This window comes from Urocampus carinirostris, chromosome 2, assembly GCF_059441175.1.
Source record: "Urocampus carinirostris isolate Australia breed hairy pipefish chromosome 2, RoL_Ucar_1.0, whole genome shotgun sequence".
In the NCBI taxonomy this organism is placed as follows: domain Eukaryota; kingdom Metazoa; phylum Chordata; class Actinopteri; order Syngnathiformes; family Syngnathidae; genus Urocampus; species Urocampus carinirostris.
Genome location: NC_142350.1, coordinates 61,101,786 through 61,127,542, shown reverse-complemented (window position 1 = coordinate 61,127,542; position 25,757 = coordinate 61,101,786). Strand labels below are relative to the sequence as shown.

The 25,757-nt window shown below is 42.3% G+C and overlaps 1 protein-coding gene across 4 annotated transcripts in view; it reads right to left on the bottom strand.

Moving 5' to 3' along the window:
* The window catches only part of LOC148372823 (uncharacterized), a 38,338-nt gene that overhangs the window by 11,854 nt on the left and 727 nt on the right, over positions 1-25,757 (bottom strand). For 3 of the 4 annotated variants that reach the window (XR_015849568.1, XR_015849567.1, XM_088327399.1), the window contains exons 2-5: positions 12,742-13,406; positions 6,628-10,282; positions 1,240-1,537; positions 884-1,060 (exon numbers count right to left, since the gene is read on the bottom strand). Coding sequence is in view for 2 of the 4 variants with exons in the window: in XM_088327399.1 (XP_088183525.1) it covers positions 884-1,060; positions 1,240-1,537; positions 6,628-10,282; positions 12,742-13,248 (4,637 nt within the window). In the remaining 2 variants the exon portion in view is untranslated. Of the gene's footprint in view, positions 1-883; positions 1,144-1,239; positions 1,538-6,627; positions 10,283-12,741; positions 13,407-25,757 lie in introns of those variants that run through there. The other variant, XM_088327400.1, reaches the window with a different exon arrangement.

Below are 25,757 nucleotides of genomic sequence, written 5' to 3'. Positions count from 1 at the left end.
TGAAGCTCTCTAAAAACCCCAAAACATTGACTAATTTAAATCTAGTATAGTGGAACCTCGGTTTTCGAACGCCTCTCTGTTCGAACAAATCGGAGTCCGAGCAAAAATTTCGAGAAATTCTTGCTTCGCTGTTCGCTCAAAAAAATCGGAGTTCGAACGCCGGTAATGCGTGAGTGCGTACGCTAGGGTGCGATGCTGAGCGGCGTACGGGTGTAGATCGCTCTTTTCGTGACCAACTGTTATTGCGTGCGGACGTGCTTTGTTTTGCTTTCGCTTCTAATATAGGTGTACGAAGTGTTTCAGCCCTTTTTTTTATTTTTACACGTTCATGTTAGCGTAATCTTTCGTACGGAAGATTACGATAACGCGAACGTACGATTAGCCTGGGTTAGCTTTATGTTTACGTTAAACATTCAAGGTAAACATTCAGGGTGTTGGAACGGATTAAAACGATTTACATTATTTTTAATGGAAAAAATTATTTTGATGATCGAACAAATCGGTTTTCGAACAGGGTTCTGGAACGGATTATGGTCGAGAACCGAGGTTCCACTGTACTGGGTTTCAATTTGTTTTCTCTATCTCTCAGTCGGTAAGTCCCTTCAATGAAGGCATGGCCAAAAAAAACATCAACTAATTTAAAATACCTACTGGATTTCAATTGTTTCTCTCTCAGTCTGTAAGTCGGCAAGTCCGCCTAATGAAGGCCCCCCCAAAATAAGATGCAACATTACTTTGCGGATTTTCACTTTTCGCGAAAGGTCCCGGTCAAGTATACCTAGCTGATTCAAAAAGCTGCCATATAATGAATTATTAAATCTGAATCTTATTCTTAGAGTTTATACTGTATAAATGTTTTGACAGAGATGAGCTATGGGCTTACTCTGTCGTTTTGTAATCATCAGAGTAAAGACCAGCCCTCAAAAACGTCTTCCTGGGAGGACCGTCTTCACTCTTGTCTCTTTGCACTCGAGCCAGTTGCGATGCGGGCTGCTCGATGCGCGAACGGCCGAAATATTCGGCGAGCATGTCGTGACAACTCGCCTCGTCCTCGGCGACACTAAAAGGAAAGCATGAAGCGAGAGATAGAGCGACAGGGAGGGAAAAAAAGAGAAAGAAGAGGCACTGGTTTAGCACACAGTGCTGAAATGTGGCCGGTTAATATTAGAGTATGTTGCACAGCAATGAGTGGCTGAATTGTGAGAGAAACTAATTTGGGAGTATGGGTGGAGTGTTTACCTCTGATGACTGGGAGAAGCGTCATTATTTCTCTTTCGTCCTCTCTTCTTCTTGGCTTGGGACTCCAAATGTGTCAGCTCATGTACAGGGCTAACGTTTGCTCCATCCCAGTCCGACGGGGCTTGCCTCCCTCCGGTGTCGCAGTTATTAAGGATGCACCCTAACTCGGGAGGAGGAACATCGGAAGCTAGGGGGCGTTTCCTAGGTCGACCTGGTCTCCTTTTGTTGTTGACGTCAGCTCCGCGTGTCTTTGGAACACCTTGGAACTGCCCGCGGCTTCTCGTGTCACCTTGGAAAGCTGCAGTTGGTGTAATGGAGAAGGAAGAGGAGGTGGGGAAGTATAATAAGCGGCAGGGAGGAAATGAAACAGATGTGGATCAGTGATGAGGCCGGCAGGAGGTGCGAGGTGAGACCACTCTAGGCTGACTCATGCAGATGGGCCACAGATTAGATGAGTCACAACGTTTCCTCGGCCCTTGTTACTTCTGATTTACGCTCACTTTGATCTTTTTTGTTTTGTGCATAAAAATAATAGAAAGTGCAGGTTTGGGAGCCGATCAAGGTTATTGTATTATGCGAAAAAATGTGGGAAAAACGGCTTGATAAAACAGATATCGACACCATTTCTAGCTAATTTTATTGCTATAAATATAACATAAATCAAAAAAGACCTGCACATATTCAGCGTCAGAAGAACCGTATGGAATTTGGAACTTTATTATTATCTGCTGACATCTTCTTGCCTGTGTCATAATTAACCTATGTCCAAGCCCTGCCTACAAACACGATGAGCCAATCGCAGTGCGCTTAGTAGACCCAAGAAACTCGGACTTCCTGAATTCATTGCAGTTGGTCAGTTTTTGTGTTTTTTCTTACGGTGTGCATGGGGTACATGCAAATCTGATACGAGGTATCCTGAGAAGCTGTGTATTTTTAGAAGGTGTGTATTTTTTAACCTTTCTAAAGCCACAGATAAATAAAAACAAGTCACTGCTTTGGCTCAAGCGATATGCTCATCGACAACACCACCTCAATGTGGATAAAGTTAATGAGGATATCTATATCTGTTCCAAGGTAAGTCAACATAGTATTGAGGCAACATCTTGTCAATTTGCTGGAGAGAAATACATAGTTATGTATAACGTTAACGTCTCTTAGGCTGACGCTAGCTTACGATGATGTGTGTGCAAGTACATGCATATCTTAGATGCGCTTGAATCAACTCTTCTTTTTTCCATCTTTCTTGGTGTTTGGGTTGGCGTTTGGACAGAACTCGAAACAGGCCTTTTCTTACTTTCATATTTTTCATGCTACACAAACAAATATGCAAGAAACTAACGCTGCAGGGTTGAGCATGTCGTCATCCTCCTTTTTCTCGAATCAAATGCGTTTTGCCCCTAACAGCTCTGATAAATGTAAAATAAAAGCAGATAGGCGCAGTGGAAAATAAAGCATAAGGGCTCTTCAAACAAAAGTGGGCATTGTTAACACATACTTCTTTGAGAAAATATTTAACTTTTAACTTTTTGAACGACCAACCCCACCTATATTTTTAGCATATTCACAAGTATTTATTATTATCAATGAGTAATGTCCTCAATCAATGTAATTTCTATTTATAAGAGGTTAATTAGGTCAACATCAAATTATATAAATATAGGATTATGTTTGAGCTCAAACGAATAATAAAAATTCCCTAAATTCAAAACTGAATCATGCCAAAGTTTGTAACTGGTAAAATTAATCATGAGCTTTTGATTGATATGCACACATTTTGCAAAGAAAATATTTTAAATAAAAAGAAGATTAAATAAAAATCTCAATTGTGCAATAGCCAAATTTGAAATTCTTGTAAATAATCAATTTCAAGAAAATTAGGAGATACAAAAAAGAGCCTAAAAAAATCATTTTCGTGTACATTTATTGGAAAACAACACACCTAAATGATTGATTTATTGTTTTATTGATCAAAATAGAATTTTCAAAAGTAAAATATATATGAATCCAATTTTATAAAAACAGTTTTAGTATTTTCACCGATAAGTGAGGAGGTGTCACTCAGCGCACAAGTTTGTACAATGTGTGCCTCTCACTCATTATGCGGTCAGAAATACTATGACAAATGAATCATTAACATCTTATGTCAGGGAATGCATCGACAACAACAGACTATTTCATGACTGATGGTGCTTTGCTACGTTCCTAACGTTTTAGGTATCTTCTGAGATACTTCTTTTAGTTATGTTTCCAGCAAATAAAAGGATCGCTGAAAGGTGTTTGACTTAACCGTTACATCTTATTCAACTTATGGGCTTTAAAAGTAATCCATTTGGTTGTTTGCACTGATTAACACACGGGACACTGGAAATTGTCCATCTAGACCGTGATGTGCAGGGAAAGGAATTTTGAAGGCTTCGGTTGAATTTTAACAGATTATATCTTATGAGAGGGCAGCACGGTGACGGCACAGTTCTGAGGTCATGGGTTCAAATCCAGCAACCAACCTTCCTGTGCGGAGTTTGCTTGTTCTCCCCGTGCTTGCGTGGGTTTCCTCCGGGCACTCCGGTTTCCTCCCACATTCCAAAAACATGGCTGGTCTAAATTGTCCCTAGGTGAGAATGAGCGTGGTGCCCTGCGACTGGCTGGCAACCAGTTCAGGGTGTCCCCTGCCCACTGCCCAGAGATGGCTGGGATGGGCTCCAGCACCCCCCGCGACCCTACTGAGGATAAGCGGTGCAGATAATGGATGGATGGATGGATATCTTATGAGATTCTTTACAATTGATAATAATATAATAATTAAGGGCGGCGTTAGCTCAGGAGGTAGAGTGCTCGTCTTGGGATCAAGAGATCACAGTTCGAATCCCGGCTCCTCTGTGTTACATGTCGAAGTGTCCTTGGGCAAGACACTAAACCCCTAATGCCTCCAATAAGCAGGTTAGCGCCTTACACGGCCGCTATTGGGAAATGTGAAGCACACTTTAAAGCGCTTTGGGAAGTCTTGACTTTAAAAGTGCTATATAAAAGCAGATCATTTCATTTCATTTCATTAAATGCAAAGAAATTAGTTCTGTTTTCAGCCATACATTTGTTAATGCCTGAATGAATATGCATATTTTATTAACGTCAGATGTATCTCATTGATTACGTTTACATGGAGGCAACAATCCGAATAAAGAATCTTGGATTTCAGGGGGAATCTGAATCTTTTACATGCCTGGAGACCCTATATACGTGGCGTTTGCAAGGATTCTGATTACAAGGGCGGAGTGGGAGCAACATCACTATGCAAGTATTTGTTGTTTCTGCATTTCACTTGAACATAAAATAAAGGAAGATTACATTCATGTCATTCACCAAATTCATCAATTTACATTGCTTGTTTCCTCTGCGATCCAAAAGTGATGTGCGTCGTGTGGTTACAAGATGTGCTTTCACGTGGTTTAACAAAAGCAAAGATTTACACAATATATGTATGGATTCAACTGTACCACTCTATACTGATGAATACACCTGTGGCATTTTTACCAATAGGGCAGAAAATAAAATGGAAATGTCCCGCAAAAATCCACAGATACTCATAATTTTTTAATGAATAAGCTGGAGTTTGTGTTTATCATTCATCTCTGTACTACAAGTCCCATAGGGCTGTGGGACATGAAAATATCCCAGATTAGATCAATTGTGCGTGCAAACAATCAATCAAACTACATTTAAAATATGCTTGCAGGAGTAATCAGAAAAATCCAACCATTGCAATCAGAATGATTAAACTACGACCATATGCGGAAAATAGTGCATGTTTACGTGCCTTTACAAATCGGAATACTGGCATTTCTAATCAGATGATTTTATATATAAAGGTACCCATTAAAGTAATACTTCCCTTTATTTAAAAGCTGAATTCAGATATGCATGTTTGAAGTTATGTGCATGGACACGGAACCCATCAAATATTAAACACGAATCTCAAGGCAGCACTGCACACATTGTTTACGCAGTTGTCGAATGCGGAACAAATTCCCAAAGGTCCGGACAGTGTGTGTGTGCCTTCTCTCCAAACACATACGCCTTGCGTTTAGTTTTCATGTCTGTTCTTTTCAAAAACATTTTCCGATCACACTTTCCAACCTCGCGCCGACCCACTAATCTTTTCATCAATCACCGCTGATCTCATCTTTTCTCTTTCTTGACATTTTTCCATAATGTTCAACAAGGCTGACCACACTTTGTTTATTGGAACTCTCCAAGTCAAATAGGCCCTGTCGGTCCGTTCTGAAATATCCAATCTTGTGGTTCAATAATGACTGTGCTCTTGGGTGACCTTGGGGCTCAAACAGCCTCGAGGAAGATTTTCGGGCTCGTTCACATCAATACATAGCTCTTATGCCATAACACTTCAGGGAGGGAAGAAAAATTCCAACAGAAAGCGGTTGCAGAGTGGTTATGTGTGTGTAAAACACATCCGCCGCTCAGCAGAAGGAGCCTATAAAAAGACAAGTCTGATCTCGTCTTAATCGAGCGCTGGGATTTAATGTGCACTCAAAAAAGTCTTCGAAAAAATAGAAATGTCACATTTTATTAACATTTTGGGGCGCAGTTGAAGTATGCAGATATAACTACCTCAAAGACCTGTCTATCTTCTATATTATTGCTGCAGGATATTTTTTGATAATTTCCCCGATTTTATACTAGTAGCATTTTTGTGTGGGCTTAATATTGAGGGCAAAGCAAGAGTGAGCGCCAACAAATGCAACATTGTACATTACATGGCCAGGATGGTGTACTGAATAAAAAACATATCTCTCTAAAATATTTGTATATTTAGTACAGCTTTTTGCCGGCTGGAAAACCTTTTCCCACCTTTAATTTTTTTAATGCAAGGTAGGTCATGTATTATTTGACAAAGGATTTGTTTATTTTTATGCTACTTCATTTCCAGAATGGTTGATGATTACATGTGCAGCTAGTTTTAAAAGAGGTCCTCAACAAATAAGATTTTGAATACAATGATAACTACTTGAAGCTAAAATTTAAACTGAACTTTAATACTGTTTGTCTATTGGACGTTGTACTATCTTCTTGTTCTGAGGGAGGGATTTGCAAGAATCATTGTTATAAGCATGGTGTGAAGGTGGTAATTGATCAGTGATTGTGATGATTGTTTATAGTGAAAGTAGGCAACTGCGACAACAGTACCACAGCTAAGGTGTTGATAAATAATAGCCATCAGCTATGGAATGTTGGAGCTACATTCATCCTATACTATTTGAGAGAACATTGAAAAATTCCAAAGAATTAGTCAAATACTGCATTTGTTCGCATTAAAAAAAAAACATTTGAAATGGAAACCTCCTATTGAGTATATTTAATTGAGCAACATCTCACCTGCTCCTCTGCTCTCTGTCCAAGCTGGCTCATCCATCCTCCATGAACTGTCCCAGCTTCCCGGATTTCTACCGGTCAGTCTGCTCTTGGACCCACTCTCCCCCGTCGTCACATCAACAGATGTGAACAGGTTGGTATGCATCTGGGACGGCTGTCTCCTGCCAGGTTGGGGGAGACAAACGTCGTCTCTGTCGTCGTCCTCCAAGTCAGATGGAATAACATTGCCGGCCTGTCCAGCAGGGGACCCCCAGCTGGTGTTTGGGAACCCCGCACCTCGTAATCTGGTCCAACCTTGCCCCAGGGCGCCCCATCCCCCTCCAAACGAAGACAAGTGGGAAGAGCCGAGGCCCACAGAAAAAAGAGAGGTATTTTTTGAACTCTCAGGCAACAACGATGATGTGGCAGAAGAGAATGAAGCTTTTGCATTCTCTCGTAACCAAGGTGACTCTTTGGAGAGCACGCCCACTTTTTCTGTTGCGCCTTTATGCCTGCCTCCTTGGCCAAAAACGAACGTCGATTTTGAAGTAGAGAAAGCCTCACTGCCGACCGTATTATCCTGTCCCTTATGTGCTAACCCTGACTCTTTCTCCACATTACGTTCATAGAGCTTTTGTTTGTGTTTATGTTTATGACCGCAGTCACAGGGGTTAGACGTATACCCCAAATTAAGGCCTCTTTCATTGCCTTCAATTTCCGCTCCGAGGGCACCCTCCCTCACCAGCCTATTCCTCCGCCTATGAAACCTGGCGGGGTTTAGCAGGATGTGGGCATTGTGCGGCCCCTGGGAGGCATACTGATGAGGAGAGGGTAGTGAATATGAGCCGGGAAGATGGTGGTAAAGTGTTGTGGCCGGCGGGTAACCGTTGAAAAACCCCATGTTGTCGATTGTCTCCTGGAACTTCGACGGGCAGCCACACTGCCTACGTTCCGGCTTCCTGTTAGAATGCAACGTCGGGCATGGGTAGTAGGATTGTGGTGCATAGGCGGGGTTAGCAACGTAAGACGAAGGGTGAGGGGAGTAGAAGCCATTTAAGTTAATCCTGAAGATATTGGAGTGGTGAGAATGCGAGAAGTGATGTCGCTTGACTCCATCAAAACCATGGCCCAGCTCCGACCTAGCCCAGCCTCGCCGACCAATGTGAACTTCGCTTAATTGACCGATAAGCTCTTCCAGTTCAGAAAAAAACTCTGGATCTTGCATAAATAACTGCTGCTGTTTCTTTTTGTGTTTGTTCTTTTGTCTCTTCAATGAATTGTGACTAATGCAAGGGAAGTAATCGGAATGGGTGCAGTTCTTATAGCCAGGGCAAGGACACAAGCAATTACAGGATGAAGGGCAGCTATAATCCCGTCGCCGGTGCTTGTGCCGATGCCGCTCCATGGAAGTTGAGTTTCCAACAGGATTCTTGTGTCTGGTCATCAGGGGCTCTGAAAGGGAGGAGAGTTTGGGACCCCCGAGAATCCCACCTGACCCTTGACCCAACCTGAGCACGCCCCTAACACTCCTCAATTCCGCTCGCTCGCACACGCTGTTATTGTCCGTCCCAATTCCGCTGTCGCTAGGTAAAGTCTCTTCGCTGTGCGATTCACTCCTGGGCGATGGGGCAGCGTCTTTGAGGCGGCTGGGGGAGTTGGCGGCAGCAGGATAGAGAGGACCGCTGGGGGAGAGCTTACACGACGACTGGTGGAAAGGGAAGTGCTGCCTGCCCTGGCATGGACAACTTTTCTTTACAAAGGGCGAGAGAGAGGAGCTGGATGGTGGACGGGGCGAGGTACAGGAGGACGACGGTGATGGGAGGGAAAATGGTGGAGGAAAAAGCAGAGTGGATGTTGGTTCTGTAACACTCCCTTCGCTGCAAGGGCTCTGGGCCCCACTAGAGTGAGTGAGAGATGGTGAGGGAAATGGATGGGCAACGGGAGGCTGCGACTGATTGGATCCGAAAAGAGATTGTTCAACAGGTTGGCTGAACAAAGATGAACCAGTGTAGCTGTGGGTATTTTGACGAACTGTTTGGGATTTAGGTTTGCGCCCTCTCCTCTTGCCCGTGTAAATGGTTCCTCTCTTGCTTACATTGATCTGAGGGCCTAACTTGGTCCCAAAAGAGGAGCTTAAGTCAGAGAGCATGGGCACTGTCGGAGTTTTAATCGGTTTGTGAGTTTTCACTGGGTTTGCGCCACTGTTGAAATTCTTAGAATTCTCTGTTGCATTGCCAGATGTTAATACCTTTTGAAGTCGCTTCTTTTTCTTTTTCTTCATCTCATTGATCAGCCTTCGGATTTTAAGCTTCCGGTTTCTCTTTTGGGGAGTAGAGGAAGGAGAATATTCGTTTTTATGAGTGATGTTGGTTTCATTTAGGTGTTGTTTGCGAGGACGGCCGCGTTTCTTAGGGCTGGAATCCAAAAGACTCTTCGGAAGCTCGTCACACTCCAGAAAGGCCACCTCCTCAGGGGATAGTATTAAAGGGGGGTCATCAAAGATCATGGAATGGAATTTGGGTCGGCCCCGTCTTCGCGTAGGGGTGGTAGGGTTATCAGAAACAGACTGATTAGGATTGGACAAGGTGAGGTTGGGAGTTGACGGTTTTTCCGTGGTTAAAGTCTGAGAGCAAGAGGGAGCTGAGTGAGTGGAACACATCTGAGAAGAGCTCTGTTGAGTATCTACTTCCTGATTTTCAAGCCTCTGAGCCCGTTGCACCAGCTTCGTCCAGCTGGGTCTTCTGGCTTTTCGTTTCTTCAGGGGTATGCTATCATGCTCCTGGCAGGAGGGCGGAGAAAGAGGGCCTAAGGCAGAAGACGAAGGTGGATGTTTTGGTGGGACTGTTAAACACTTGATGGAGTCATTCTCTTTTGACTTCAGACAGCTGTCAGCAGTCATTGCTTGGAGCTCAGATGGCTTGATATGATTTGTTAAGTTTCCTTCATTCTGTGTTTCGTGGTTTGCTCCATTACATGACTCACTATAATTTAATTTGTTTATAACGTCTTTACTGTGTTTCTTAGAGCTAATCATGTTTTTGTCCACTTTTTTTGCAGTTTTCAGCTCATCACTACCTTTACGGTCCTTACCTTGTTGCGATTTTCCATTCTTTTTTTTTGATTTTTTCTTTTTTCTAATTTCCTCTTTCTTTTTACTACCCTTTACTCTCTCTGCTTCAGGTCCATTGCCTTTTGGCTTTCTTTCTTTTCGTTTGTCTTTCTTTGCCTTCCGTTCTTTATCTTTCTTTTTGTCACTTGAGCGCTTTTTTGAAGCCTCCTGAACCTGTGGCTTTGTGGGGGACTTATCCAGAGCGGGGGAAGAATTTGATTTGGCTTCAACCGAGGGAGAAATACTGTTTTGCGGGGAGCATATGTCTGTTTTCAAAGAACCCGAAGGAGTGTCGTCCTCTGACGAAACAGAGCTGATGTGTTTTGCAGTTTTAATTAATTGGTGGTGTATAATTACTTCTTCGGAGAGCCTCCCATTCAAACACACTTTTTTATTTTGCAACACGCACGACCTGGACAGGGCAGCGGAAGTGTCCAGGTTTGGGGTGGATGAGCACAGTTTAACTACTGGGAGTGGCTGCTCATGGATGCCTGGAGTCTTGCCTTTTTTTCCTCTCGCCGACGAACTAAAAGCAGCCACTCCTGCGTTACTTGCTGGTTTTGGGGGAACCTGGGAAGTACAAAGATTAGGTGTGTAAGAAACTGAACAGGGAATTACAAATTGAAATGTATCAAGATTCGTGTCTAATTTTCTTTTATGTAGTTATCTCTTAGAAGGAAATGCCAAATGTACAGAACAGGCAAGTTAATTTGGGTATATGTAATAAAGTAACTGTTACTGACTGGCGAATGAAGTCGTACCAAATCGAAGTAAGTCTTAACCACGGATTCTAAATTCCAGCCTGCTCAAATTGCTCCTTTTTGTGCTTGAAAAAAACTGTATTCAATTGTCTTTAGTGGGGAGATTTAAACCCCTAGTTCAATGTCTTTGATGCGCTGCTATAATACAAAGAACTAATACGTCTTCTGTGGACAACAGTTGAACTGACAACAGCAGTGAAGGGAAGACAATACTAGAAATGCTTTTGTTTTTGTCCACCCAATAAAGTCCAGACTGAGGACAAAGTAACTCAATCAGGCAGAGAAAAGAGGGCACAGAGAGTGAGGTGACGGAAATGGGAATGGAAGGGAGGGGTGACACAGAAAAAAGCGACACCGTGCGAGAGACAGTGCAAGAGGGTGGAACAGTGGACAGAAAGAGCGAAAGATAAATGAGAGCAGGTAGAGAAACCAGAGGATGCAAAAATAGAAGAGGGACTGATATAGAGTGTCAGGCAGCAAGCGGAAGCTGCGTGATTGGCCGCTATAAATTGCCACTAATACAGATGAGGAGGCCCGACATTTTGTACTTGTCCTTTAATTTTGGTAGGCGGCAGCTTGAGTGGCGTTTGTGCAGCTAAAGCAATAAGCTTCGCCTCGAGCAATCGTCAGAAGACCTGATGGACCAATGCCTGTAACGGCCAAGTGGTTGCTGTGCCACTGTCCTATTTATAGGCTCCGTTTAGTTAAATGTGTGGTTTTCTTCTAAGTATGAGACAATTGCTCCTTTGACCTTATGGAGACGCAACACACACTTAAGTGAATTGAGCAGACTTGGTGTTTAGCAACAAAAATAACCTGCTCAGCTACTTTAATCACAATTACCAGTGCAGGAGTACACTTTTTGAGTGTCCAGCCATGCATTTTCGTATTCACTTTTAAGAAGGCCAAACTGCACTAACTTCAGAATAGAAATACTTTCACTTATCTGCAATATGATGCAAAGAGGAACGATTTTGTATTGAAAGCCCAAGCTAAGTAGATTTTTGGCAGAAAATAAAGATTTGCAATGAATCTGATCATTAATTACATACTACATGCAACATACTACTACAAAGACTTTTGTTGCTTATAATAAATAAACGTATTAATATTAAGCCCGTCAGGCAGCACGCTAGCGCCGTGGTTAGCACGTGTGCGGCACAGTTCTGAGGTCATGGGATCAAATCATACTGTGTAAAGTTTGCATGTTCTCCCCGTGCTTGCGTGGCTATACTCCGGGCACTCCGGTTTCCTTCCACATTCCAAAAACATGCATGTCAGGTGAATTGGCCAGATAAAATTGTCCTTAGGTGGCATTGTCCTTAGGTGAGCGAGTGAGTTGTCTGTCTCTGTGCACCCTGCGACTGGCTGGCAACCAGTTCAGGGTGTCCCCTGCCCACTGCCTGAGGACGGCTGGGATGGGCTCATGCACCCACTGCGATCCTACTGAGGATAAGCGGTGCAAATAATGGATGGATGGATTAAGCCCGTCTTTTTTACAATTCTTCTATTTTAAGTAATTAATAAGAGAACTGTTATTACAATTTTAAAGTCCAGATAATTGTTAAAAAAGGTCTGGGATGTAAGTATAAGTAAATAAACCTATATGTGACACCATTCAGCATGTACCGATCTAAAAATAAAATAACAGGATACATATCTGCCAAAGTAGATCATTTTGAAGGGTGACAATTATATCATAAACTTATTAATCGGTAAGGGCCTTAGGCATAACCTAAATTTTTACGCACTATCAATAGTGTGAAGGCAGGTCTTTTCTGACATGTTCTTCTTTCAACACTGAAACTGAAGATGTGTCATACGCTCCATTTTAATGAAATCATCAACAAGTAAAAGATCTGCAGTGACATTTCAACCAATTACTTTCTACAGGCGTGAGTTTTCACGTTTGTTTTCAGCATTGATGCACAATAACAGCTTGAGCGGCGGCAGCTGGCAGTCGTGCATGCGTGTGCCCTTGCGAAAGCAGAGACGAACCTACAGGGAATTATCACCCGTCTGTTTGGCTCCCATCAGCTTTACGGAGCTTTAATGATAAGTTACAGCTCGTTGTTTTTACACAAATGACAACGGTTTGATAGTCCTCATCTCTTGTGGCGTCGTTTTAACAGTCCTGCTTTGGTGCTGAGAAAAGAAACGCCTAAATGTTTCCCAGGATGCAACAGTGTGCACCTGAGGTCACCATATGGTAAAGGGTAACGATTCAGTTTGCAGTTTGTTGACGTTGTTAAAGCACGTATAACTCACCTGTTTAGTTGCTACGGTGGAAATGTTAGTTTTTGCTGGCTCTGCTGCTGATGATGATGACAAGGGAAAAGCGGCAGATGCTGTTACTTTGGTACGAATGCCAGCCGAGCTGGAGCGGTTCTCACTTATCGCGTAATCGACTCCCCCCCTAGCCTGCTGCCTCTGATAGGTCCTGATAGTGGGCTTGCAGACATAGCTCTCCAAGATCTTGGGCGGTTTCTTGGTGCGCTTGGCCTGCACCCCGATGCGTAGTCGCACGTTGCCATCCGAGCAGCCGGACTCTTTGCCACATTTTTGAAGCTGCTGCTGCCCGGTGCCCCCGCAGCGCTCCTCGATGAGCAACTCCAGCACCGCCCCCTTATCTCCTTCTCGCTTCTTTCCTCGCCTATCCTCATTCTTCCCTGTGTCAGAATCCAACGTCTCGCCACACTTTCTTTTCTCTTGGTCCTCAAGTTCTGGGGAAGTGTCTGTCATTAGAGGGTTGCCCCCCTTCATTCTCTGATCCATCAGAGAAGTCAGGGGGGAGAAGAAGAAGGGCAAATAGTTCCCAGGATACCACGGACGGACTTTTCCTGCAGGTGGAGGTGAGGTAAAAAAAAACTCAGTTGAGCTTGTTCATCCAGCAAAGACTGATCTTGCCTTTTGGGCTTGAGCTGATAAAATGCCTGTGAAGACACAGAGAGCAAAAAAAGGGAATCCGGTAATTAGTCAATTCAACGAGCACAGATGCTTAGCAAAAGAAGTGGCACAAGAACAGGGAATAAAGGTCCCCTATGAGCAGGCAGCTGCTGAGAGGTGCTACAGTGTGTGTCCACAGAGATGATCTCATCACACAGAAGACCCTAGGGGCTCATCAACAGAGTCCCGTTCCCAGAATGCCGGCACTTAACTGACTGGAAGCGAGACCGAGTCACATCATTGAGGAAAAATGCCAATTAACTGCCGGGAAAAACTTCAAATTCCATGACCCTGGATATCTGATTCTAACTCCATGCTGCGTTGCCCTTTTTCGCCGCCATCTTTGCGCCTTCTGTTCTCAGCTACTCCTTCTTCCCTTCCTGGTGCTGGGCTGTACTTTCTTTTCTCTCTGAAAAAAAAAACTCCCCGTCTCATTTTTGGCAGTAAGCTTTCGCATGCATTCTCTATTAGCCCCCTCCCCTCCCCTCCCACTCACTCACTCTCTCTCGTCCTCTCTCGCTCACTCCTAGGAGACCACACAGCTGAACGGTCAACTCAAACACTATATTCCTGTTAACCACAACCATATTTCTGCTCACACTTAATTCTTTTCCTCCATTTCCACCGAACTCTCTCCATTCATGGGTCTCGACAGCTACCAACCCACCCCTCTCAGACGTGGTAACACCGCGTTGGGAAAAAGGGGAAACTTATTTTTGGAAAGGAGTGCAAATTCCTTCTCCTCCCATTGCTTCCTCTCAGTCAAATAAGCTTTTCATTGACCCCATTGTAAATGGAGGTCTAATGTGACATTACAGCGAGTAACATGTCCTGAAACAACATTCTCCCCACCAAAACAAACTCGCTCTCTGTTCAGCCCAAATTTGGACCCCGGTATAAAAAAAAAAAATGGACACAGCCTTCGACCGTCACACAAGGTTCGCTCTCGCCTTCAAGGGAGGCATTCATTTCACAATAAAAAAATGAAAAGAGCCTAACACACCGTGAGAAGCATTATTGTGCTTCTTATGACATCCTCTTGAGAGCCTCAGGAACATTGGAGATAATGTTTTCATTTAGGAACCACCCCTCTGTCCAAAAAAGCCCTTTTACTTGAGTCAGACAGAGGAGCTCAAATCAACATCGGTTCCAGTAAAAGGCGTTACGTAAGACCTTCGGAAAATATTTCCACTGCCAAACCCTGCTGTGAAATTAGAATAAAGGACGCTGTTGAACATCTTCGTTAATGTCCTTCTCGTAAATCAAAAGGAAGGGAGTAGAGCGTGGGGGAGCCCTTTCTCAAATATAACAGAAAATATGAGGAAACTGACATGTCCCGTTTAGGCATAAATACCAGACAAAACAAACTATGATCCTTAGAACATTTCAAAAACATTTTAAGTTCAGAGGATAACCGTGAAAATAAACATCTAACATATGAAATACAAAAGAAACCTGAGTGTGTCACACTCTGAAAAATATCAGTTTTCTAGCAATTGTATCAATCTAGTAACTTTTTACTAGATGAAAAACAGGACAAACTTCACTCCTCCTCTCTATAAACCATCTTTGTAAAGCAAAGACGCATCCCATCAGAATACTTCAAATATTTTGACATATGTTGACAATTGGGGCAGCACGGCGGCGCAGTGGTTAGCGCGTGTGCCACACAGTTCTGAGGTCATGGGTTTGCTTGCGTGGGTTTCCTCCAGGGACTCCGGTTTCCTGCCACATTCCAAAAACATGCATTTCAGGTGAATTGGCCGGTCCAAATTGTCCCTAGGTGTGAATGACCGAGCGAGTTGTCTGTCCCTGTGTGCCCTGCGATTGGCTGGCAACCAGTTCAGGGTGTCCCCTGCCCACTGCCCGGGGGTAACTGGGATGGGCTCCAGCACCCCCGCGACCCGACTGAGGATAAGCGGTACAGATAATGGATGGATGGATGGATGTTTACAATTGGTTCTTTCATATTAGCCAACGAATTGGTGTCCAAATTGTCCCAAAAGGAGTTCTCAAACCTTTTTTGGACACCAGAAAAAATAAATAAGTAAACACTATAGCAGGAGCTGCTTTTTTTCACATACCCTCAGATGTGACCAACACACAAAAAACATTTTGAGTCATAAACACCCTATTTTGGTCAAGCATGGACTCATCCACTACTTAGGTTAGCTTGGCCCAACGTTTTGGCTCGTTTTGAGCAAATAACCTCCTCCTTTCCAAGAAAAATGTTTTTTTTAATTAAAAAACTATAATTGGGTGTTATTTTTTGGTTTGAAAAATTCCAGAAACAGTTGTTCATCCTGGTTTAAAGTGACAGGGTGTATTATTAAGCAGCTCATGGTGGTAAAAATAGAACAATGTTGGTCCAAATAATAAGCAAAAATACATGAACTATAGGAGAGACAGAGAGAAATTGAAAAATTGGCTTTGAAAGACCATTAAAAGTGCGAAAATATTGTCATGAAAAAGGTGTATGAACCTTTTATATAATAGAAAATTACTTTTGTTTTGTTTTTACAGAATATAAATCTTTACATTGCAAATTAGAGGCATTCCTCGTGGGTTGATTTGTAGATATAGCATTCCACTGCACAGCATACTGTAGCTTTTAAACACTTAAGCGTCAGCGCTCAATCTTATGAAAAGTCCGTTATGCGCACGCACTTACTCTCTTTCCTACTTTCCGGACTATTCCGCCCAATCATAACTCTAAATTATCCCAACATTGAACTAGCAGTTATTTCCCGTGACAGGATGATAGGTGGACCTGACACACAGATTGAGCTCGGGCTGCTCAGCATCGCCGAGGCGACGATTAAATCATGATAATGGCCCCCGTCGTTTTTCCGGCATCCAATTGCAGCGGCTGCGTTATCATCATCAATAACTGCGAGCATCTGCCTGACAACAGCACCGATGCTAGAGCTCAGCTGGGTGTCAGGAAGCGGTGTTAAAAAGCCTGGGGCGCCCCACTGACGCATGCAAAGTCGATCCCAACCAACAGAAAAGCAGAGATAAGAATTCATTTACAGGATCTTCAGCACTATAAGGTGCCTTGGGTTATAAGGCGCACTCCGCAAAAAAAATGTCTTTTGTCATATATACAGGGTTGGGTAGGGTTACTTTAACTTGATTACTTTCAATTACTTTTGGAATACTCCAATACCAAATATGCTAATAAAAGACAAAAGAAACTAAATATGAATAAAATGATGACTCACAACAGGTGGTAAGCTTTCTCTCCTGGCTTTGATCTCTTTGATCTCCAGCAAAACTAACATAAAATGCGACAGAAAGAAAATGAAAATAAACCCAAACAGCTTGCCAACATCATTTTTGCCGTTCCATGTATTCCGTTACTCCCCAGGCCTGCACAAAATTTAGTATTTTTATTCATATTTAGTTTCTTTCGTCTTTTTTTAGCATATTTGGTATGGGAGTAATCCAAAAGTAATTGAAAGTAATCAAGTTAAAGAAACCCTACCCAACCCTGCATATATACTATAAGCCACATGGAATAACAATTTCAGTAAGAATTATTGTATTTACACGCGTATAACCGTACCATATTTTGTACACTTATGGCATATATTAGTGCAATGATTAATCAGTTGAATTAATGTACGGGGAATCGAACCTGGTTCACAGCGGTTAGAGGACTGTAATCTACAGCGTTCATGCTGTCATGATTACTGATTTGACTCACCTGTGCCCGCTCCTTTGACGCCAACTGCCTCGGATTCTGATTGGCTCCCTGTCCCTATTTAAACCGACTCCTATCTGTCCCCTTTTGTCAGTTCGTCTGCGAACCTCAGTGTATACTAGGCAAGCCTTTTTCGACCGACTCCAACCTGTCCCGTTTTTGCTCCAGTCTGTCTCTGGCTACGACCTGTTTTGATCCCGACCACATCTGCTCTCCCGTCCCGGCTTACGACCGGTTTCTGAGCCCGACCACGTTTTTGCTCTCCTGTACCGGCTATCAGCCTGTTTTTCCGTCCTTGACACCGCTATTGCTCGCTACGGAAGATCCACTTCCGTGTTCAGATCACAAACTATGTACAAGAGCGACTTGCTTCCCGCGCCTAGAGAACGCCGGATCGTGGGTGCAGCCCTTCCCCTTTCCTTTAATAAAACTTGCGTGAAACGTAACGCAATAAGGTCCTGTTTCCGTTCTGGTCCTGACACATGCACATTTTTATTGGCCAAATTCAAGCCCTTTATAAAGACTTTTAAAACCAATTCTCCCATTCAGAGTAGGAATCCAGTGTGAATCATGTATTTAGCAGAACCACCAATCTGCAATTTACATATGCAATTGTTATTCTTGTGTACTCAAGACATGATTTTGAAATTTTGAGTAAATATATTCTATATTTGTTTTTGAGAAAAATCTCTCCACGAATAGGTGTTGGGTAAAATGTCGTTAATATTTAGCTTACAATTTCAGTTGCTAGTTTCAGTTCAAGTTCTTCACATACAAAAAAACCATTGGGAAATACTACAGTACCTTAATTTTTCACATGCCCCATAATAAATATCCACAATTGATAGTACTCTGTTTAGGAGTAGCATGCACCTGTTCTCTTGGCCACGACCCGTAGGGGGCAATGACGCTTCATAGTACAATGTCACACAAACTAATGCCAGCTGTTGCTAATCACATGGGAAGAGGAAATACAATAGAAAAATGTTTTTTTAGATAAAGAGTAGATGAAATGTAATTACTTTTCATCTTACATTTATACAACCAGTGATCTAGTTGAGTCGGCGCGATTCCCAACACATACCATAATTTACAATTTTGATAAGCAATGCTTTTCAATTGATCAGTCATTATACAATTACCGTAAAACTTTACTAGAAATGCCGTATGCATTTCCAATCTTATCCACCATATTTTTCGTTATATAAGGCACACTTTAATATTACTGGCCAATTTGGGGTTTTTACTGTACGTGGGGCAAATCTGGGGGTTTTAAGTGTGCCTTATAGTCCAGAAAATACAGTATATACCAATCCATCCATTATCTGCCCCGCTCATCCTCAGTAGGGTCGCGGGGTGCTGGAGCCCAACTCAGCTGTCCTCGGGCAGTGGGCAGGGGACACCCTAAACTGGTTGCCAGCCAGTTGCAGGGCACACAAAGACAGACAACTTACTTGCTCATTCACACCGAGGGAAAATTTGGACCGGCCAATTCACCTGACATGCATGTTTTTGGAATGTGGGAGGAAACTGAAACGCCCCGAGGAAACCCTTGCAGGCACTGGGAGAACAAAAGTGCATACCGCACGAGGATATTTTTTTCTAGTCCATAGGAATTTTTTTTAATTATACTTTTCGTGGACAATATCTCTGTATTATTTGTGATTGCAACATCCTTTGCTGTCTGGTAATCCTGAAAAGGGGATGCCTTCTCAAGGTTTCTTCATTTTCCTCATGTTGAGGTTTTTGAGTTTTTCCTTGCCCTCATGTTGGTTCCAGATCAGGGGATGGTGTAATAATAGTCTGAAAAAATAGTCTGTGTAATAACCTGTGCAGCCCTTTGAGACTCTTTGTGATTAAGGGCCATACAAATAAAAATGACGACTTGACTTGACTTGAACAAAATACTCCCTTTTATTCAATATTTGGCAAGGGGTGTACCCAAGATGTGTCGGGACCAGAACGGAAACAGCAACCCCTTCTATTTCTCAATAGTTTTGTTAGAAGAAAAAGAAGGGGTTGCACCCACGATCCGGTGATCGCTGGACGTGGGAAGCAGGTCGCTATGAATGCGGCAGTGGGACTTCCGTGGCGAGCGATGGCGGTGTGGGGAACGAAAAAAAACGGGTCAGTAGCCGGGGCAGGAGATAAAAAACATGGTCAGGATCAAAAAACGGGTAGAAGCCGGGAAACAGACGGGAGCAAATGCAGGTGGGAGTCAGGGTCTAAAAAGCTTGCCTAGGGTACACTTTGGTTCGCAGACGGACTGACAACAGGTGACAGAAAGGAGTGGTTTAAATAGGGACCGGGAGCCAATCAGAGTCCGAGGCAGTTGGCGCTAAAGGAGCGGGCACAGGTGCTTCACATCATTAATCATTACAAGATGTATAACTTCTGTTAAACACAAAAGATTACGGTTGTCATAACTTATGGAAAATTCACTTTGTGAAAACTGGAGAAATAAAAAAGGCAAAGTTGTCCCTTTTCCTCGCATTAAATCAAACTAAATTAAAACTATTTTCTCTTACGTGACTTAATCAGAGATGGAAATTTCTGTGTCAGTTCCAGCTGTCAGCCTTATCTTGAAACACGTTTGTTGGGGATTCCCGCGCTGATAGTCACAACTACGGAAATGTGATGACCGTTTTGCTTTTTTTTTCTTCCCAGAAAGTTTTACGTCATGAAAGAGTTTTTATGGAGCTTTTGGAAATGTTAAGGGTGGGTCGCATTTATTTACTTTTAGTGATTAAAACAGACAAAGTCACATGAAATACATGAATTTTATCAGCACAATAATTCATGAATGGCTCCAAGCTATTTCTCAATGACTAAAATAGTGGTTACTGAATTAGGTAATCAAATGTTTGTTGACTATTTTAATAATTTAGAGATGGTTAAAACGAATACTTAGCTAGGTTTTCCAAATGTCATTATACCCCACAAAAGAAAGCAAAGCCTGATTAAAATGTTTTATTTCATGAAATCCAGTGTTTCGAGGTTTAAAAGGTAGAATATTTAAAACTACCACTAGAGTCCACCTCAGCAAAACCAATTTCACACTTAAAGATAATATATTAATGTCCAGGGATCCTCTGTTTATATCACGGTTGCCATGGCGCCCAATTGGTCCCGCCGGTGTGGCGCCAGCTGCGGCTCGTTGACAGATTGGCTTCCCTTCTATTTAAGCTTAGTGCTTTCACTCACCCTCTGTCAGTCCGTCAACGAACCTCTGCACCCGCAAGACGTGGGTTTTGACTCTGTCCGGCTTCCTGCTTGTGTTTCCTGTCCGGTATTGTTCCCGTCTATTTTTCCCTGTTTAATATCGTTCTCCAGTTTCGTTCCCGTCTAGTTTGTCCTGTTCAATTTCGATATCCAGTTTTTATATCAATCCTTTTTGTCCGGTATCAACCCCCATCCGTCCGATATCTGCTCGTGCAATTGGTATCGATCTCGTCAGTCTCTGGCTTCCTGTCATTCCACGCCAGACTGCTGCCTTACGTCTTCCGCCCAACGATCGCAGAATCACTGTGCTTGTGTGTGAAACGTCATGCATTTGGGTTCTCCTCCTGTTCCGTATCCTGACAGTTTATGTCTAAGACTGTACTGACAGACACTATTCTAACAATTTGACTGCCCAATTTTTTTTCACGCATACAAGTATATACTGTGTTTTTAACCGTTTTTCCTTACACTAGTATACAATGACTGCAAGTAGGAATTACATATGTTTCCAACCGTAGTGGAATATAATGGAGTAAATACTGTAATCCCTCGCTACTTCGTACTTAGTGACCTCAGTGCATCGCAGGTTAAAAAATATTCCGCAATTCATTATCCCCAATCGCATATTCCTGCAAGCAAGGGGTTGGAAGAACGCATTTCTGTGAGGCATGGCAGGGATTTTTTCCATTCTGAACACAAAAAAGGGAATTGCACTCTTGTGGCTGTGATCCATTTTTCCCGAATCCCATTTTGCTGCAAGCTGGGATCGCCCTTTTCTTGGGCCTGGCGGCTTTTTAATGGTGTTATTTCCGACTAAAATGGAGTGCACTCATGCAAGCATGATCCATTATCCCCAATCGAATGAGAGACCGACAAAAGGCAGCCGGTCAGGAGGTGTGCCCTTCTGACCCACTTATAATGAAAAGTAAGGTGGTGGCCGTTATCCCCGTTATCCGTTATTCCCGGTTGACTATTGCTGGGAGAGGGGCGAGAGGTGAAATTTGAGGCTGTGTTTCTGTTCTTTCCGCCTAAAATGAAATGCAGCCATCAGACTGTGATCCATTAGCCATGGTTGACTGCTTTGTAATTTGACCTAATTTGTAGATTTTGCATGTCATAAGTGTGTTCTGGTCCCCATTAACTACAATAAATGTGGTATAACAGTCTTTTGTTACTGTAAATACACATCTATACTAGAAACCATGGAAACGACTTTTCATTGTTTACTTGGGGGAGCAAGCCCCAACCCCAAAAAATCGGCCTCGAGAGGCTTGGGCGCCACCAGGCTGTACTTGCCCAAGACACACAACAGGAAGTGGCGCCCAGACAATCAGGCAGTTAAGGAACGGTGAATTATATACTTTACTCAATTACCTTTCTTATTAAGGGCCACTATTGACTTTTTCAGAGTAAGTTTGGTAACTATTCACTTTGCCTATTTAGAAAAAAACTGCATTTACATGAAAACATACTTCCTTTTGCTCCGTTTTCTTAATATTTGACATGAAAGACATTCAGACGTCCAGAGGTATGCACTGCTCAAGAAAAAGGCAGATTACAGGTGCCTAGCAACCAGAAGCCAATCAAATTTGCCTCACCGTCTCTCCACCAATAAGGACTTTGACAGTAATTTGCTGAGTGCCTTGCTGGCCTTTACAGTGCAGACTTGGCGGACTGTTTTCATACAGAAATAGGTACTTTTGCATAAAGTAGTTTTTTGCCCCTGTATTTCTATGTTTACTTCCAAACAAATACATTGAAAAGGCCTACTATATTCACTACTTGTTCCCACCGTTGTAAAAGTCAAGTGCACAAAAGGGGAACCTTTACAGTAGTACCCGCAACCCCCTAACAAGCCACTGTAGCTCCGTTAATGTACCACACGTGGTTAATTATTGGACTCAAATGTACTTTTCTCGGAGCCATAAGGTCAATGCTATAATAAATCTACATTCAAACACTCCCACATCCCCTAGCCGGTTCTTTTATTGACCCCTAAAGTAAATACTATCTGCTCTTGTGCCGCATGATGCTACGTGCCACAACAACTGAACCAGAGAAAATTAGCTAAAGTTAATATATTTATTTCAATAAAATCACTCCATTTTAAAATGTGCATAAAAATAATGTATTTGATACAGTGTCTGAAATAATGTCTGCCCGGGCGTACAACTTACACAACGTTTCGGCCCGGGTGGCCGAAAACTTTTTCAAGAAAGAAAAAAAAATCTTTCCTTTTTATTTTTCCCCCTTTTTTTTAAATCAAACGTTTGCTTTACTCCAAAATCTTCGTTCAGTTTGGAAAACTTCGGAATTTCGTTTCATTTGGCAATTTGCATACAGGAGTGGCTTTGAACGGATCTTGTCCACACATCGAGGAAGCCCCAACTTCCTAAAGTTGCTTCCAATTTCCGGCAAAAGAGTGTGTAAGCGGCTCCCTTTGGCGAGTAGGTGGTAGTCGTGAGATATGGACACATAGTAATAGGCAGTTAACTCCTCAACAGAGCTTATTCCTTTCCAAAAAAAAGATGACCAAATACCAGCGTCATCGACTGGTCGGAGAGGGATGACTTTTCGTGCACGTCTGCAGGAATGCGATCACCCGAGGGAACGGCATGGTGACCAATAGTTCATGCATCGCTCATGCATAATTCATGCATCAATTCAATGTTCTTGCAATAAAATGTTATTTTTCAAGGAAAGTGCCCTTGTGTTTATGGAAAGCATTGTTCAGATATCGGAGGTATCACCCATGCAAAAAAAACAGATTCGAACACCTTTTTTATGGCAAAATTCAAGCACTTTCAAGGCCAATTTTTTCAGTACCCCCAAAGGAAGAAATCCAGCGCTATTCAAAATAACGTTTTTTGTTGTTGTTGGCTTTGATGACAAAATCAAGTCGCTATCTTGCTGCTAGCACATACTTTGTGCTATTTTGAACTGTTCCTATCTATGATCTACGATATTTTTGTGTCAATGGGCCGCTATGAACTGACATTAATTCTGCCATTCTAAACCGGACTGAAGCCACCATAGGCGTCATTTTTATGCACTTAAAATATTCTTGATTTAAAAGCGTGGTTTATCGAGTCTGACTGCCAAGAAACATGGCAACGGCAACAACCTCACTGCACATCACTGACAGTCAAGCATTTTCCTGACCTTAAAAACAAAACATGAAAATTCTAGCATTTTCAAGGATTTCACGCATCCCTACAAACCCTGAAAAAAAGGCACTAAAGTAAAAGCGCCGCTTGAAATGCATCCTTTCACAAAAAGCTTAGAAGTTTTTTTGGAAACGAGTATTTTCAACAAACTTAGCAATGTTCAACTGTTGTTTACTAAACAATGGTAAACGCTAGAACAGGGGTCTCCAACCTTTTTCAAGCTGAGACCTACTTTTAGCGCAAAGGGTATTCACTTTGACATTACTCAGTTGTTACTATGTTACTACCAGGTTAAATACTGGAACTTGGGTAAAATAGATAGACTCAGTCAACCACAAAAAAAGTCATTTTACTAGAAAAGCACAATGACCCAGGACTAGTGAGCTATTTTCAGAACAGGTTCATCGGCACCTCAACTTTCCTTAGGGGCACCCTGACTGGAGACCCCTCCGCTAGAAACATGTTTTTTTCTAATGAAAGATGAGGGTTCAAGTTTTCTTTTGACATGTCCTTTGCCTATATAGCTATAGAACAATTTTTCGGTAGGTCTTCAAAAATCAAAAATGGCAGAAATTGGCTGGCACCGACAGTCTCTTCCCGTTTAAGCATAGTGCCCGAGTTGAATAAGATAAAACAGAAATATCTTACACGAGTTCGCCGCGGTAGCCTCTATCTCGGTATCGTTTTTTTCCGTTGCAAACGAAGCGAGAGGTTTGATGCTACTGTGCGCATGCATCTGCCGCCTCGGATTTCATGTGGTAGTCATGTAGTGAAAGGAAGTCCGTCTCTTTTTAGAGAAACGGCTTTTTCGGCTCTACTCATTAAAGAGAGCCGGCTCTCAAACGGCTCACTTGCTTTGATGCATTATATTACGAATCATTAGTGTTGTATGAAGAAGTTAAGAAAAAAAGGAAGTGTAAAAGGAGAAAATGAAAAAAGACAGGTTTGTGGTTTTCCCTTTAATCAGTATATTACCAACAATAATTTAATGCAGAAAAGGAATTAATAATTTGAATAAGAAAATTTATTATTTAGTTAATTATATTTGCATGTATTTTTTCCTTCTACAGTGGACGTTCAAGCAACTTAATTTTTGAACTTTTTTATAATAAACCTCATTCATGTCGAGCAACTCAGTACCTCACAACAAAATGTTAATTAACATTATATATGATATAACGAAACACATGTACAATATAACATGTTAAACCACATAAATAAACACGTTTGAAAAAAAAATTTGGTGCACAGTGGGACCTCGCTACTTGGCGGTTCAACGTTCGCGGGTTCAGAGCTTTGCGGGTCTAAAAAAAAAATAAAAAAAAAATAAAATATATATATATTTTTAAATTATATATATATATATATATATATATATATATATATATATATATATATATATATTAGCATTTTTGAAGGGGCGTCGCTACTTCATGGTTCCACGTTCGTGGGTTCAGAGCTTCGCAGGTCCCCAAAAAAATAAATAAATTAAAAAAATAAATAATAATAATTTTTTTTAAGCATTTTTGAAGGGGCGTCGCTACTTCGCGGATTTTCACTTTTCGCGGGTGGTTTTGGTCCCCATTAACCGCGATAACCGAGGGATTACTGTAAGATTATTTTGTGTTTTGTAAGGGAAAATACGACAGTTTGTAAGGTATGACAGGTATGCATACCTGTCAACCTCCACGGCTCCATGCCCTTACAAACTGTCGTATTTTCCCTTACAAAATAATCGTACACCATTTATTTATTTTTTTCGGAATGATGCATGATGGTAAATCCCCAGGCGGCAGAGGCATGCGCACAGTAGCATCAAACCGCACACTTCGTTTGCAACGAAAAAAAACGAGATAGAGGCTACCACGGCGAACTCGTTAGACTTGATTGATTTGCCGTTTCGTGATAGTCGGTGTTTACCAGATGGTACCCATCATTCGCAAATTTGCGTTTTTCCGTACAGATTTCCTTGTACGTCATACTCCTCTAAAAATGCATAAAAAACGTACTTTGTACGGCAAAAACGTACAGGTTGACAGGTATGAGACAATTCTCGGCACTGAATGAGTTGGCGTGACCTTACTAAAAACTGACTCAGGCCCAGTTTTAGCCCCCCGGACTTAGTTTTGATACCGCTTGCGACCCTTATCACTTCAGCTAACCGTCCTCTACTTGTTTTCCTAAGTGTTGCACACTCGACAGTGTGTGTCAGGCGTACATTGTGTACCCAGATGGCAGCTGCG